Source organism: Scyliorhinus canicula, chromosome 7 (genome assembly GCF_902713615.1).
Source record: "Scyliorhinus canicula chromosome 7, sScyCan1.1, whole genome shotgun sequence".
In the NCBI taxonomy this organism is placed as follows: domain Eukaryota; kingdom Metazoa; phylum Chordata; class Chondrichthyes; order Carcharhiniformes; family Scyliorhinidae; genus Scyliorhinus; species Scyliorhinus canicula.
This window is the reverse complement of record NC_052152.1, coordinates 37,904,165-37,921,899: the sequence shown is the minus strand read 5'-3', so window position 1 is coordinate 37,921,899 and position 17,735 is coordinate 37,904,165. Positions and strand designations below refer to the sequence as shown.

General features: G+C 43.1%; 1 protein-coding gene across 2 annotated transcripts in view; it reads left to right on the top strand.

Annotated features, from left to right (window-relative positions):
- Positions 1-17,368, top strand: part of zbtb11 (zinc finger and BTB domain containing 11) — a 45,611-nt gene extending 28,243 nt beyond the window's left edge. For both annotated transcript variants that reach the window (XM_038801811.1, XM_038801812.1), the window contains exons 8-11: positions 2,125-2,242; positions 4,020-4,178; positions 13,029-13,204; positions 15,294-17,368. In XM_038801811.1, the coding sequence (XP_038657739.1) occupies positions 2,125-2,242; positions 4,020-4,178; positions 13,029-13,204; positions 15,294-15,973 (1,133 nt within the window). In that variant the 3' untranslated portion in view covers positions 15,974-17,368. The remainder of the gene's footprint in view (positions 1-2,124; positions 2,243-4,019; positions 4,179-13,028; positions 13,205-15,293) is intronic.
- Positions 17,369-17,735: the final 367 nt, after the last annotated feature.

Below are 17,735 nucleotides of genomic sequence, written 5' to 3'. Positions count from 1 at the left end.
ATTTTTAATGCGTTGAAGGCACTCTATAAATATATGCTGCTGGTGATGTTTACCGGTAGTGTATTATCCTTCTCAAACTTTAGCTAGCTTTCAATGGAGTTGATTCTACCATTCAGCTCTGTGGAAAGGTGGTTTCCCTTCCCATCCTTGCATAATTGCCTTTCAAGTCATTCAGAGATCCACTCTTGGCCCCTCCTCTTGCTCACCTTTTTAGTTGCCCTTGACAACAGCTTCCTGAGACAGGTGGTCAGCATTATTAAGTCACTTATGCAAACTGTACTTCATGAACTCTCCGTTGCTTGTCCTGTGTTGAATGTGGCATCCATGGCCTAAAAGATGGATTTTAAGGAGATGTTGCAGGAGAGAGAAGGAGGTGGAAAGGTTTATGGATTGGAAAGACCCAAATCAAAGCCTTTGCTCCATGTAAAAATTTTGATTTTGATTTGTTTATTGTCACATGTACTGAGATACAGTGAAAAGTATTTTCCTGCGTACAGCTCAAACAGATCATTTGGTATATGAAAGGAAAATACATAATAGGGCAACACCAGGTACACAATGTAAATACATAGACACTGGCATTGGGTGAAGATACAGGAGTGTAGTGTTAATCAGATCAGTCCATAAGAGGGTCGTTTGGGACTCTGGTAACAGCAGAGAAGAAGCTGTTTTTGAATCTGTTCGTGCGTGTTCTCAGTCTTTTGTATCTCCTGCCCGATGGAAGAAGTTGCAATAGTGAGTAAGCCGGGTGGGAAGGGTCTTTGATTATGCTGCCCACTTTCCCCAGGCAGCAGGAGGTGTAGATGGAGTCAATAGTTGTGAGGCGGGTTTGTGTGATGGACTGGGCGGTGTTCACGACTCTCTGAAGTTTCTTGCAGTCTTGGGCTGAGCAGTTGCCATACCAGGCTGTGATTCAGCCAGATAGGATGCTTTCTATGGTGCACCTATAAAAGTTGGTAAGAGTCAATTCCACACACATCACCATTCACTCTACCCCTTTCTGTGGGAACTGTCTCAGATTAAACCAGATTTTTTCGCAACCGCAATCTGAATTTTCAACCTTATTTCCTCTCCATCACAAGGATTTCCTACTTCTGTCTGCTTCTATCCTACCTCAGTCTTCCATAGCTTGATATTTTTATTTTCCACTTTTGGGACATTTCCTTTAAGGCACTGTAGAAATGGAGGATGAAAAACTTTGGATAAAATGTATTTACCCTTGCCGTACATTTCTATTTAAAAGCTTTCCTATGAAACTGCAAAGTGTATCATAACATCTGATCTAAATACGTTAAAGATTTTATGGTCACGCTGTGCCTGAAAGGCAAATCGCCATGGCGCAGCGTGGCCGATCAAAGCTGGGAGACCCTGCTGTCGGGATCGGCTGCCATGCAATGCCTCGAGTGATCATGTTGCAATGTAAATTCTGCCCATTTTGGACAGGATCATTTTTTAGCAAATCTGCATATTAAAGCGAGACAGCTAATTCCTGAGGTACCCGAGGCATGGGATCAATCTCCCTCGCCTCAGAGAACTCGGGTGAGCACCATTCAGTACTGGTCTCCGCAAACGGGAGAACGCTCATCAGGGTCTCTCGGGGGCCCTGGGTGCATGCCATTTGGGTAGGGTGGTAGCCTGGTACTGCTGCCTTGGCACTGCCAAGGTGCCCAAGTGGTACTGCCAGCTGACAGGGCCACTGCCAAGGTGCCAGGCTGGCCTGGGGTGCCCTGCATGGGTGTGTGGGGGTGCCATGAACCTCCCATTTTGCATTGGGGCTGAGGGAGGGGTCGCTTCAGGGGTTCCAGAGATCGGAATGCCATTGAAAAATGGCGTCCCGATTTATCACGACACTGAAGAGTTCCAGCGAACAGAGCTCCTCAGTACACAAAATATGGCTATGTGCGACCTCAGCTGTGCGTTCCCCGCTGAGGTCCCCTATCTCACGCGAGTGTCGTTTTATGGCATTGTGCTTCTCGGGTCTGCGAGCGCTGGGGAACAAGTAGCTAAACACGCTCGTTGTGGGACTTTGTTTCCATTGGTTAAATCATGCCGTAGTATTTGTACAGATGTGTTCAAAAGGCATTCATTAAATGTTGCTTGGGATGTTGATTTTAATTGTTTCAGGTGAATCTAAGTACCTCTGCTCAACTTGTGGAAAATGTTTCAAACGGGCCTCTGGTCTTAGCAAGCACTTAAAGAGACATTTGCCAAAGCCTGAAGTCAGAAGCTTTCAGTGCACTCAGTAAGTTGGCAGAATTAATTGATTTTATATTTATGTCTTGTGACCAATAGAAGGTATAGTAGCAAAACAATTCGAGATTCCACATTGAAGAAGATAAGATGCCTGAAGACTAGAATGTAGAAGACGTGGCATGGATACTCACTATATGATATTTACAATTTGAAGTAAATTCTTCAAAACCATCTTGTACGATAAGGATGTATTGGGCTTCATTCTTTTCTAAATTATGGCTGACCACAATCACCACCCACTTGCAACTTCCATTACTTTACAGGGTTATATAGTGTAGCTATTTATTTATCTCGGATCATTTCTACAGGACCAATCTTTGTCTTCACGCCATGTGATAATTTGGCAGAGCAATTGCTCACTTCCCATGTACAGAAACTGTCCATTTTAATTCTGTTGATTTCAGTGGAATAAAAATTTTACAGGTTCTATAAAGAGCAGATGATCTGCTCCTCCAAATTACCATCCAAGAGGTACAGACAGAAAAGGATTCCCAGGGCAGCACGGTGGCGCAGTGGTTAGCACTGCTGCCTCACGACGCTGAGGTCCCAGATTCGATTCTGGCCCCGGGTCACTGTCCATGTGGAGTTTGCAGATTCTCCCCCTGTTGGCGTGGGTTTCGCCCCCACAACCCAAAGATGTGCAGGGTAGGTGAATTGGCCACGCTAAATTGCCCCTTAATAGGAAAAAATTAATTGGGTACTCTGAATTTATTTTTAAAAAAGGATTCCTGCAAGTCTGGAGGTGAACATGTCCTGCAAAATGATAGGTCAGATTTCATTGTTTCACTGGAAATTAAACAGGGATAATCCTACAAAATTATAAGAGATATGGACAGGGTGGATAGCAACAAGCTTTTTCCAAGAGTGGGGGTGTCAATTACAAGGGGTCACGATTTCAAGGTGAGAGGGGGAAAGTTTAAGGGAGATGTGCGTGGATATTTTTTTACGCAGAGGGTGGTGGGTGCCTGGAACGCTCTACCAGCGGAGGTGGTAGAGGCGGGCACGATAGCATCATTTAAGATGCATCCAGACAGATATGTGAATGGGCGGGCAACAGAGGGAAGTAGATGCTTGGAAAATAGGCGAAAGATTTAGATAAAGGATCTGGATCGGCGCAGGCTGGGAGGGCTGTTCCTGTGCTGTAATTTTCTTTGTTCTTTTGTTCTAATCCAATTTTAGATTGAGAGGTTTTGAATGTTAAAAAATCCAATTTAAATGCACTTTCACTAGAGTTCTTGAACTCCTTCATTTATCATTAATGATTTCTATTGTTTTTGCTTCTGTGGCCACCAACATCAAGCTGGCCCTGCCGTGCAGTTTTATTTGTAGATTATGTTTTATTTTGTACGTTTGCTGTTTAACTTCACAGTCTAGTCATATAATCAGATTGTGGGTTCTGCAAATCTGATTGAATATCTTAACTTTGAAATATTTTAGACAGCACGGTGGCGCAGTGGGTTAACCATGCTGCCTCACCATCTGGGTCACCGTCTGTGTGGAGTTTGCACATTCTCCCCATGTTGGCGTGGGTTTCACCCCCACAACCCAAAGATGTGCAGGGTAGGTGGATTGGCCACGCTAAATTGCCACTTAATTGGATAAAAATAAATTGGGTGCACTAAATTTATTCTAAAAAGTTGAAATATTTTGTAAAATTACTAGAATTAAGTTCTCGTACTATCAGGTTAATACTGTCTACTGTCAGTGTTAATAGATATAAAATTTGAAAGGAATGCCTTCTAACAAGGTATCTTTGTTTTATTCAGATGTGAACGAAGTTTTTATGAAGCACGGGACCTGCAGCAGCACTTGTACAAGCACCTCGGGGTGAAACCATTTCAGTGCCAGATCTGTGGAAAGTGCTACAGCTGGAAGAAAGACTGGTATTCTCATGTGAAAGCGCATTCTGTTACAGAGCCATATAAGTGAGTACAGTTATTCATGCCCAGGAAAAATATTTTTTATGTGATAAGTAAGTTCCATCACAATTTTAAGCTCCCGTTTAAAATCGTGGTATATTAAAGTGATAAATAAATTGTGAGTTGGTTTAACTGTCAAAAGAATACTTTAAAGCATGTTCATTATTTCATCTGAGAAGTCACAAATGTTTGGATTGCTGGCTGGAAGAGTAGTTTATACTTTTTCCAGTTTTCTGTCTTACTCTTCTGAACGCTTGATTCATGGTGAGATTTGCGTTTGCCAAGGATGCTGGGGCCAACTTTTGCACTCCAGGTACAGTGTCTGAAATCCAACTTTCCAAAAACTGGACATTTTTTCATTATTATATGAGTAAAATAACTGACTAGCTTGTTCGGCTAGGTGCTGTATTGGCACAATTTATTTGCTTTTGCACCGTCTTTCACCGTGTGATCCTTGGCCCAACCTAGCCCAAACCACCTGACCTGAAAACTAGTAAGATCCGAAATCTGGCACAGACTTGGTTCCAAGGTTGCCAGTTTTGTGACACTGCCTGTATCACTATTGCTATTGTTGAGATCACCTAACCTGGATCCTCCCTGACCGTGTAAAGTTTAATAACACATCATGGTTGAAATCACCTACTAATCATTTGTAGGGAATTGAACTGTGTGTTAATTAAAATGTACTTATAAACATAATTCTTACAATTGAATTCAAGGAAAAGGATTTTGATATTCAACAATTCTCAAGTCATCCTAAATTATTTGCGTGATGCAGCCTTTAAAAATCCCCTTGCCATCGATCCAGCCTGTTATTTGAATTTATTTTTAATTTGAATGCTAGTCTGTTTTTTTGCAACCAAAATACAGCTGCTATTTCTAGTAATGTAGTACTTCTGTGTACATTCTACTCCTGCTTCTGTCAAGTAATTTGGAGACAATTGGGACAAACAACTTTTATTTGGAAAACCAAAATGATCTTCAAAGGAGAAATCAGTTTATATTCTAGTTGTCCTGTAGATTCTAGCTGTCCAACTTCCTACAAACATGAATTAACTGCTGGATTTAATTTAACTTTCAATTTAGCACCCATTTAAGAAGATTTTTTTCCTAAGTTAAGAAAGGATTGCAAAAGAGGGCAGCAATATGCTTTCTCCATCCTTTTGTATAAAGCAATAGCATTGTGCGTCCATATAACAGGTACAGCACAGCTTACTTTCTTGTTTTCCTTGATCACAATTTTGATTCTATTATTCAGGCCATCAAACTAATTTTCAATTCATAAAATCATAGAATTTACAGTGCAGAAGGACGCCATTCAGCCCTCGAAAAGTGCACCCTACCTAAGCCCACGCCTCCACCCTATCCCAGTAACCCCACCTAACCTGCACATCTTTGGACTGTGGGACGAAACCGGAGCACCCGGAGGAAACCCACGCAGACATGGGGAGAATGTGCAGACTCCGCACAGGCAGTGACCCAAGCCGGGAATCGAACCTGGGACCCTGGAGCTGTGAAGCGACAGTGCTAACCACTGTACTACCATGCCGCCAAGTATTGCCAAACAATATTCATGTATCTGCTAGGGCAGAGATGCTGGAGGAATGAAATCGGATGGACCACACACATCAATCTAGGAGCCATAAACAGCAATGACACATTCAGCCCTATCGAAACTGCCAAGTTCTCCTTACTAACGTTTGGGGACTTTTGCCAAAATAGGGAGAGCTGTCCCATAGACTAGTCAAGCCTGACATTGTCTGTAAGCCATGATGTAGAGATGCCGGCGTTGGACTGGGGTGAGCACAGTAAGAACTCTTACAACACCTGGTTAAAGTCCAACAGGTTTGTTTCGAATCACTAACTTCAGAGCGCAGCATATTAGTGCAAAAGATAAGGTTTAAACGTTCATAACAATCTTAAGTCAAAGATGCCAGGTGGATGATCCATCTTCCCAGAATCATAGTTGCCGGTCTTCACCCTATTTGATTCACTCCACATGATATCACAAAATGGCTGAAGTCATTGGATACCGCAACAGCTATGGGCCCTGACAATATTCTGGCAATAGTATTGAAGATCTGTGCTTCAGGACTTGCCACACCCCTAAGCTGCTCCGGTACAGCTACAACACTGGCATCTACCCAACAATGTGAAAAGCTGCCCAGGTATGTCCTGTATACAAAGAGCAGGACAAATCCAAACCAGCCAATTACTGCCCATCATTTCACTTGATCATGGGCAGCACGGTAGCATGTTAGTTAGCGCAATTGCTTCACAGCTCCAGGGTCCCAGGTTCGATTCCCGGCTTGGTTCACTGTCTGTGCGGCGTTTGCACATTTTCCCCTTGTGTGCGTGGTTTCCTCCGGATGCTCCGGTTTCCTCCCACAGTCCAAAGATGTGCAGGTTAGGTGGATTGGTCATGTTAAATTGCCCTTAGTGTCCAAAATTGCCCTTGGTGTTGGGTCGGGTTACTGGGTTATGGGGATAGGGTGGAGGTGTGGGCTTTGCTAGAGTTCTCTTTCAAAGAGCCGGTGCAGACTCGATGGGCCGAATGGCCTCCTGCACTGTAAATTCTATGATCATCAGTAGCACAGGGCTAAAGAGCTGGCTTTTAAAGCAGACCCAGGCAGGCCAGCAGCACGGTTCAATTCCCGTGCCAGCCTCCCCGAACAGGCACCGGAATGTGGCGACTAGAGGCTTTTCACAGTAACTTCATATGAAGCCTACAATAAGCGATTTTCATTTCATTTCATTTAAAGTGATGGAATGGGTCTTGTGGTAGCATGGCCCCTTTAAGGGAGCAGGCTCCATGGACCACATGACTGTCTCAGGGCCAATCACACATGGGCGTGCAAATCCCAGCCAATGGGGAGTTTGCACGGCCTTGGAGCAGGATCCCAGGCAGTGCGGACAAGGGAGCTGAAGTGTAAAAACCTGTTATACAGTCTTGTATACCTATTATCTAACTGACTTTAGCATTTCATCAATAAACCCCTTTGTTTATTACTGGAAGCCTCCAGTGTATGTCTCGAGTCACCACAGTCAGCAACAATGCACTCAAGTTGCACTTGCTTAGCAATAACCTGCTCACTAATTTAACAATCTTTATTGTCACATTAACACTGCAATGAAATTACTGTGAAAAACCCCTAGTCGCCACACTCCGACGCCTGTTCGGGTACACAGAGGGAAAATTCAGAATGTCCAAATTACCTAATAGTACGTCTTTCGGGACTCGGCGCAGACAGTGACCCATGTCAGGAATTGAGCCTGGGACCCTGGTGCTGTGAAGCAGTGGTACTATCCACTGTGCTACCATGCTCAGTTTGGGCCCACCAGGGCTACTCCGCTCCTGACCTCATTGCAACCTTGGTTCTAATGTGGACAAAAGAGCTGCTCTCCAAAGGTGAGGTGAGGGTGACTGCCCTTGGTATCAAGGCTGCATTTGACCAAGTGTGGCAGCAAAAAGCCCCAGCAAAACTGGACTGACTTGGAATCGGGGGGAAACTCTCTGCTGGTTGGACTCACACCGAGCACAAAGAAGATTGGTGTGTCTGTTGGAGGTCAGTTATCTCAGTTCCAGCACATCACTACAGGAGTTCCTCAGAAGAATATCCTAGGCCCAACCATCCTCAGCTGCTTCATTAATGACTTTCCTCCCACCATGGGGTCAGAAGTGGGTATGCTGATGACTGCAGAATATTCAGCACATTCACAACTTCTCAGACACTGAAGCAGTCCATGTCCAAATGCAGCAAAGAACAAAGAAAAATTCCAGCACAGGAACAGGCCCTTCGGCCCTCCAAGCCTGTGCCGATCTAGATCCTCTATCTAAAACTGTCGCCTATTTTCTAAGGATCTGTATCCCTCTGCTCCCTGCCCATTCATGTATCTGTCTAGATACATCTTAAATGACGCTATCGTGCCCGCCTCTACCACCTCTGCCAGCAATGTGTTCCAGGCACCCACCACCCTCTGCGTAAAGAACTTTCAAGCATATCTCCCTTAAACTTTTCCCCTCTCATCTTGAACTCGTGACCCCTAGTAATTGAGTCCCCCACTCTGGGAAAAAGCTTCTTGCTATCCACCCTGTCTATACCTCTCATGATTCTGTAGACCTCAATGAGGTCCACCCTCAACCTCCGTCTTTCTAATGAAAATAATCCTAATCTACTCAACTTCTCTTCATAGCTCACGCCCTCCATACCAGGCAACATCCTGGTGAACTTCCTCTGCACCTTCTCCAAAGCAGCCACATCCTTTTGGTAATGTGGCGACCAGAACTGTACGCAGTATTCCAAATGTGGCCGAACCAAAGTCTTATACAACTGTAACATGACCTGCCAACTCTTGTACTCAATACCCCTTCCGATGAAGGAAAGCATGCCGTATGCCTTCTTGACCACTCTATCGACCTGCGCAGCCACCTTCAGGGTACAATGGACCTGAACACCCAGATCTCTGTACATCAATTTTCCCCAGGGCTTTTTCATTTACCGTATAGTTCGCTCTTGAATTGGATCTTCCAAAATGCATCACCTCGCATTTGCCCGGATTGAACTCCATCTGCCATTTTTCCGCCCAACTCTCCAATCTATCTATATTCTGCTGTATTCTCTGACAGTCCCCTTCACTATCTGCTCCTCCACCAATCTTAGTGTCATCTGCAAACCTGCTAATCAGACCACCTTCCTCCAGATCATTTATGTATATCACAAACAACAGTGGTCCCAGCACAGATCCCTGTGGAACACCACTGGTCACAGTCCTCCATTTTGAGAAACTGCCTTCCACTACTACTACTCTGTCTACTGTTGCCCAGCCAGTTCTTTATCCACCTAGCTAGTATACCCTGGACCCCATGAGACTTCACTTTCCCCCTACCATGGGGAACCTTATCAAATGCCTTACTGAAGGCCATGTATACAACAAACTGGACAATGTCCAAGCTTGGGCTGAGAAGTGACAAGTAACATTTGTGATAGGCAATGAGAATCTATCCATTGTCCCCATGACACTTAGTGGTATTACCATCATCGCTGAAACCCCCAATATCAACATACTGAGGGTTACCTTTGACCAGAAACTCAACCGGCTAGCCAGACAAATACTTCAGCTACAAGAGCAGGTCAGAGGCTAGGGATATTGCGGCGAGTAATTCACCTCCTGACGCCTCAAAGCCTATCCACAATCTAAAAGGCACAAGTCAAAAGTGTGATGCAATACTCTTTCCTTGCCTGGATGAGTGCAGTGCCAACAACACTCAAGAACCTCAACACCATCCAGGACAAAGCATCCAAACCGCAATCATTCACTCCCTCCACTACCAATAACAGTGGCAGCACTGTGTATCATCTACAAGAGACAGCACCTTCCAAACCCACAACCAATAACATCTGAGAGGACAAGGGCAGCAGGCTCATGGGAGCACCACCACCTGCAAGACCCCTCCAAACCACTCGCAATCATAACTTGGAAATTTCTTGCCGTTCCTTCACTCTTGCTGGGTCCAAATCCTGGAACACCCTTCCTCACAGCACTGTGGCTGTACCAGCACCACATGGACTGCAGTGGTTCAAGAAGATGGTTCACCGCTATCTTCTCAAGGGCAAGTAGGGGTTGACAATAAATGCTGGCTTAGCCAGCGATGCTCAAATTCTGTGAGATTAAAAAGAAACCTTTTCACTGTGGAGATGCTCAATGCTGCCATCTTTAGAATCTTGAGGCACAGTTCCCTCCCCACAATACCATGCATGTAGACCTGTGCAGGGATGCCTTCTGGCCTTTACATGTGTTGGGTTTCAGCAGTGTTGAGTTGGGTCAGGTGGAAAGCTAATCTTGCGGAGGTTGGTGCGATATATCACTTAGTGCATCAGCGGGCACTGCAGAGTGAAAGCTGAGGGCTTGGTTGAAATGGCTAGCCCAGCATTCCAGGATTTCTGCTAGCAATATTATTCCATCTTGGTTCACAATGAGGACATACCACTTATCCATTCGCAGCCTTTTGTTTGTCATTGAAGTGCTTTATGCCCTTTGGATTAGTGGATGGTTGCAGCATCTCAACATTCATGTTCACCATTCCTCCTTCATAAAGTAAAGCTTAGTTCAAGCTTGCTGCTTTAATCGTTGTGGTGCAGTATTCTGCACCAAACAACTCTTTTCATTATTGCAGGAGAAGTGAGGAACCTGCACAGAGGCAAGAAGCTATTTGATTGGTTTTCATTGTTCTCATCAAACGTTTTACATTTAATAAAACCAAATACTGCTGCGAAGATGCTGAATACAACTTTCCCTGGAGTTTAACTGCTTGCTTTTGCTATAGCTAATTGCTACTTGGAGGTGAAATTTGATAACTCACTTCATTTTTGTACTTTCTCAAGCTTATTTGTTAGCTCAAGGCAACTGTGGTAGTTCTTAACTGTATGCATGTTCTTTCACATACTGTTTGCTGCAGTACTGCTAGGGTATTTGAGCAGTGTGGCAGGGGAATGTATAATTTGTATAACGCTGAAGGCATCTTCAACTTTTATTGACTCCATGCAAAAAAAACTAATACAGATAGCCAATGTCACATGCTTGTTTGTTAATTATGTCTTATTCAGCTACAAATAAGGACATTCATCTGTTATCTGACCACATGGCTCAGATAGCATGATATCTGGCCCTATAATGAGCTTTAAAAAGTCTGAGCTCCTCGTCCAATGTATACTTGGGTTATGCATTCACATCTGCTATGGTTATCATCAGTAGCAAACCACTTCATGTCAGGGGGATAACCGGCTAATTGGGTGGTGTTCTCTCCCAAAACTGAAGATGGCATCTCTCTCAGGATTGGCAGGGCCGACTGCCTTTGGTGAACCCAGTTGGAGTCTGGCAGGAATGAAAGGGTGGTTTGTGAACAAACGTCTGTACATACTAAGAAATTGTTCTCACCACATTACTTTATGGTTGGGGGTCATGGAGCTGCTACTGCGTTCTCATCAAGTAACTGGATTACTTTTGCTTGTCCTCACTATGGAAGCTTCAAGCGGCATTCAAATGCTGGAACTGGAAATGAGACAAAATCAAAAAGATCCAGTTGCATGCCTGATTATAGAATTCCCAAAGTTGTGTTCTATCGTGAGCTGCAGTCCACATCACACCAGAGAAGGGCAAATGAAATGAAATGAATTGAAAATCGCTTATTGTCACAAGTAGGCTTCAGATGTAGTTACGGTGCCTGTTGCTATAAAAGCAAACACGCCCGAGCTTGCCAAACTCAAAATATAATGTCTAACCTGAGTAGTAATTACGTGATTGGACAGCACTTGCTGAACAGTCCTGCATATACTGTACTAAGAATTGCACTAACAACCAATTTAAGATTTTTGGTGGGGCTTGCAATGTGGCTCAATACTTGCTAGAAGCTGCACATTTTCATACACATGGACATGTCCTCTGCAGGAACTAATTCATGAAATATTTAATGTTTTTAACTAATGACTGTATGATTATATGTTATATTGGAGGTGAAGCCAAAGACGAGTTTCCACTTTTGCGTGGGCAATAAAGTTCTAGTTTATCCTATGATCAGGCATTGCACCTTTTTGAATTAAACAAAGGTGTGGAGGGCAAAGTCCTCTGGTGCATTCTCCATGGCAATGCCTCAACCAGTCGACTTGCCAACCAATCAGCACCCTTTTCCGTGCAATATAAATTGTTGCTCCCTTTGAAATTTGACCATTTGTATCTGTCCTGATGAGTGCAAGATGAAAAGCTTCAACAGCATGTCTCTTTTCAGCAATTCTTCAATTTGAGGTTGTGAATTTGCAAAATCTGGACTGCAGTGCAGTTCATTTATTTGTCTCATCTGGCTGTCATTGCTGGATACATGACTATATCTGTGCATCCAGAACTGGACTTTTCTTCTTTCAGTGCACCTGTATGAAGCAAAACTCATCCATCAATTGAACAGGGAACCAGTTCAACATAGTTTATACTGGAGCGTAAGATGCGCAGTGGTTAGCACTGCTGCCTCATAACGCCGAGGACTTTGGTTCGATCCCAGACCAGGTCACTGTCCGTGTGGAGTTTGCACATTCTCCCCGTGTCTGCGTGGTCCCGCCCCCACAACTCAAAGATGTGCAGGGTGGATGGATTGGCCATGCTAAATTGCCCCTTAATGGGGCAAAAAAAAATGAATTGGAGTTTTCTTTTTAATGTTTTAATTAAAAAAAACATTGTTTATACTGCTCTTAACACATAGAACATACAGTGCAGAAGGAGGCCATTCGGCCCATCAAGTCTGCACCGACTCACTTCCATCCTATCCTCGTAACCCAATAACCCCTCCAACCTTTTTTGGTCACTAAGGCCAATTTATCATGGCCAATCCACTAACCTGCACGTCATTGGACTGTGGGAGGAAACCGGAGCACTCGGAGGAAACTCACACAGACACAGGGAGAACGTGCAGACTCCACAGAGACAGTGACCCAGCGGGGAATCGAACCTGGCGCTGTGAAGCCACAGTGCTATCCACTTGTGCTACTGTGCTGCCCGAGACAAATATGAGACAAATCTATAGATTCGATCCCCGCATGAGAATACCATTTGTATTAGGTCACTATGACCATTTCACTTGTTGCTTATTAATCATAGTTATCTTTCTCATTTGTATCAATTGAAAATGTGACTGAATAAATTTCACTTAAGATCCTTAGCAACTGTCCAAGCAATTATTCTATTTCTTCCTGTGTATTGAAGATCGAATGCAGCGGTTTGAATGTGATTTTCATCTTAAATATAAATTGTGGCTTACTTCAGTATGACAAAGGAAACAGTATATCCAATGTTGTTGTTTTCTACTTTCAGATGTAATGTCTGTGGAAAGGAATTCTTTGAGAAAGCTCTTTTCAGGCGACATGTAAAGAAAGCCACTCATGGCAAGAAAGGCAGAGCAAAGCAGATGCTGGACCGTACCTGTGAACACTGTGGAAAGAAGTTTTCACAACTTAGAGAGTACAGGAGGCATATGAACAATCATCAGGGTAAGTATTAAGTTTCACTTTGGTTTAATGATTTTTTAAAATATTAATTTCAAACCTTGCCTTTCGGGCTCGTATACATTGTCAAATTCTTGACTTTTATAGTGGTTTGCAGATGCTGCAGTGGTGGAAGAATTGAAATACTGTGACGCAATACATGATCAAAAACCTTGAATGTGTAGGAAAATGATCCAATTTATGCATTCCCCTTTCATCTTCATGTATTATTTTGCTCTAAGTGGGCTTGGGGGGCCTGAAGAGTGAGGAACCCCATAGCGGGGTGTACTCACTTGGGGGGGGTTTAGGGGTAGTGTCCATGTGTGGAGGTGACATTACATAAGGATGGGGGTTGTGGGGCCCACAAGCTCACTTCAGGATCGGGGCACTCTTTCAAAACGCTGGCCCGATCTCCTCAGCTCCGTGCTAAAAAAATTCTACATGTGGGCTAAACCGTGAGAAACTCCCCAGGGCTCAATAAGGTGACTAAGTGTCATTGAATAGCGGTGGGGAACTCACCGACAGGGAAACTCCCTGAAAAAACCGCCACAAATTAACTTCAGAGATTTTTTGGCCACGAATCCAACCACCGGTGGGACATTCTCCCACCACCCCTCCTGCACCTTTTATACTCAAAAGATCCACCCGTTAGCTGGGGAAAAGGTCTAAAAATTCCACCACGAGCAGTAGCCACCAAATGTGCGACCACTCACACCATGGCTGCCACTGGAAGTCGACACTAAGAGTTTCTATAAGAACATGAAGAGAAAGAGATTGGTGAAGACGAATGTAGGTCCCCTACAGACAGAAACAGGGGAATGTATAATAGGGGACAAAGAAATGGCTGAGCAACTGAATACATACTTTGGTTCTGTCTTCAAAAAAAGGACACAAATCAGACACCAGAAATGTTAGCGAATACAAGATTTAGTGCGAGGAAAGAATTGAGGGAGATCAATATTAGTAGAGAAATGGAGCTGGGGAAATTGATGGGATTGGAGGCTGATAAATCAATTCCCCGGGCCTGATAATCTGCATCCCAAAGTACTAAAGGAAGTGGCTCTAGAAATAGCGGATGAGTTGGTGGTCATCTTCCAGGATTCTATAGAATCTGGATCAGTCCCTGCAGATTGTCACTCCAATATTCAAAAAGGGAGGCAGAGAGAAAACGGAATTATAGAGCAGTAAATCTAACGTCGGTGTGGGGAAAATTTTCGAATCCATTATCAAGGACTTTATAGTGGAGCATTTAGAAAATGGTGGCAGGATCAGACCGAATGAGCATGGATTTATGAAGGGGAAATCATGTTTGACAAATCTATTGGAATTCTTTGAAAATGTAACTAGTAGAGTTAACAAGGGGGAGCCAGTCAATGTGGTACATTTGAACTTTCAGAAAGCGTTTGACAAAGTCCCACATAAGAGACTATTGTGCAAGATTAAAGCGCATGGGATTGGGGGAAGTGTATTGAGATGGATAGAAAACTGGTTGGCAGAAAGGAAACAAAGAGTGGGAATTAACGGGTCCTTTACAAATTGGCAGGCAGTAACTAGTGGGGTGCCACAGGGATCGGTGCTGGGACCCAGCTATTCACAATATATATTAATTATTTGGACGAGGGAACAAAATGTAACATCTCAAAGTTTGCAGATGATACCAAGTTGGGTGGGAGGGTGAATTGTGACGAGGATGCAGAGATCCTTCAGCGTGATCTGGACAGTTTGGGTGAGTGGGCAAATCAATGGCAGATGCAGTATAATTTGGATGAATGTGAGGTTATTCACTTTGGAAGAAAAATCAGAATGATTCACCTGAAGAAGGAGCAGTTCTCCGAAAGCTAGTGATTTGAAACAAACCTGTTGAACTTTAACCTGGTGTTGTAAGACTTTTTACTATCAAGAAAACCAGGTAGACAAATTTGCAAGAGCAACCCACAAAGTCAAGACGTTTAGCATTCAAAATTTAAAAACTGTACCTCGGTTGATGAGACGGCTTCAAAGCTGTAACAACCTTGATGGGCAAAATGTAAGTTATAAAGTATATATTTTTTAAATGCTAATTGTGTTTGCATAAATGATTTCTCTTTTTATTTAGGAGTGAAGCCATTTGAGTGCTTGACCTGCGGTGTAGCCTGGGCTGATGCACGCTCTCTCAAGCGGCATGTGCGAACACACACAGGAGAACGGCCTTATGTTTGTCCACTATGCAATGATGCCTACATCGATGCTCGTAGCTTGCGCAAGCATATGACTAAGTTTCACAAAGAGAATGTTCCTGGCAAAATAATGCTAGAGAAAGACACACTTCAGTTTCATAATCAGGGAACTCAGGTAGAGCACGCAATCAGAATCTTAGCTGCTGATATGAAAGATGAACTGGACAAATCAGATTTAATTGGTGAAGAAATTGAGACCGTCATAGTGTCTGGAGAAACAGTGGAGGCTGTTGAGACAGTGGAGGCTGTTGAGGCGGTGGAGGCTGTTGAGGCAGTGGAGGCTGTTGAGGCGGTGGAGGCTGTTGAGGCGGTGGAGGCTGTTGAGGCGGTGGAGGCTGTGGAGGCTGTTGAGGCGGTGGAAGCAGTTACTTCTGTAGAATCCATTGAAGCTGTAGGAGTTGAAAGCCAAGATGAGGCACTGCCCACGTTAACGGACCATGGAATTATGCAAGTGGTAAACTATGTACTGTTTCACCAGCAAGGACAGAAACTTACTGAAATTGGTGAGACTGTGGAAGTTGAGGTTGCCCAAACTGGCGAGGGTGAAGAAAATGCATAAGAAAACTGACCTACTAATCATTGAGAATGTGCACATTGCCCAGCATTGGGTAAGATGGAAATGTATTTGTGTTAAAGCATTCTTGCAGGCAAATAACTAGTAATGGTCCTGCAGTGGTCGGAACTAAATAACTGGCAGTCTTTTACAAGTATAGGTTGGTCTCTTCACTGAATAATGTTCAAAGTGAATAATATTCAAAGTGAACACAGGGGAGAGATTTGAGTTACGAATCTGAAAGTATTTCGAACTTACTAATCTTTGTATGAGAGGAAATTAGCTTATAGCATCCTGCTGTAAACCATATACTTTCACCCATTTTGGGAGAAATTGCAACATTTTTGTCTTTCCTTATTTCAAGCAGTGGCAGTTTGCAAACAAATTACTTCAATGGAAACAGTCTTCTATCAGTACTTTATGTTGGAGATCAGCTTTTGTAGATTGCAATATATAAGAGTACATTTTTTTTTAAACTGCACAGATTTATGGGTGGAAACTGTGGTCCAATTCTGATATAATCTTCGTGGAAAGAATGGACTGGCGATCTAACCTGTGAACATGGCTCTCCACTGGGAGCATGGGAGTGTGGCTAAATATATGGGCACAAAATCCTTCTGTAAGGAATCAACAAAACATGGAATGAGGGAGGAAAGGAAATTTAATAAGCACAATATTTCTTTGAAGGAGTGGGAAATAAAATCTGAATTTCCAAATTCAGAGTAAGTTTAACTTGGGGCCTTGTTAGGGTTACTAAAGTTTTTGGTAAGTATTTCTTCAGTTTATTGCTTTGAGAGCACTGAGGATTCTGTTATTATTATCCGCCGTCAAATCAATAAAGCGAGAAACCTCCAAATGCTGTCGTCATTTTTACATATTGCCAGCTGTACTAAAGTGATTTTGAGAAAGCTCAGCTTGAGTATGTTTGAAAGCACCCAAATGTTGTGTACCTTCTTTTATGATATTCTGAAAACTTAAGTTAAAAGAAACATTTTGTAAACCTGGAAACACTAATCCCAGGTTGTAAGGAAATGTTTGCATTTCTGTCAAATAGGAGGCCTTCACTGGGCATATGAATCTGAAATGTAATTTATGTAAATAAATGTGCATACAAAATAGGTTTATACATTTATTGATTTATGCACGTCTATACCTTCATAGTCCAGTCACTTCTGTTAATCATACTATGTATGTGTGACTTTAAAAATAAGAGTATTTGCAAAGGGCGCACATGTAATTAGAGCACTGAAAGAGTGCTGGCTGTTTCCGGGTGCATTCCAGAAGTTTATTAGGTGAAAAAAATTAAAGTGCAATCAAGAGCTTTTTTGTTTTGGTTTGTAAAATATCTGTCTTGTCTGGCTGTAAGCTTTCATGCAGAATTATTAAATTACAAGAAAAAAACTATGCAGTCTCATTACTGAACTTTGCATCAGACAATACTTTTCCCTTTTGTATAATGCAGTAAAACTGGAATTGTTGCTTTGCTGTCAGTAAAAGCCTTGGTTACCAAGATTGCTTTATATTTTTGGACGAGCGAATAGGATTTCCCCGTATTATAAACTTATCCGGGGGAGGGGGGGGGAGGAAAGACATTGTTTGATAACACAGCTCATGAAACCAGAGCCTGTTCTGTACTCAAAATTTAGGGTATATTGTCAGAATGGTCTAAAATTAGACAAAGAATTGAGTAAGTGATGTTGCAGATTCGCCTTAGCTTCACATTACACCAACAGCTCTGATAAGGCCAGCATAGTAGTTAACATTGCTG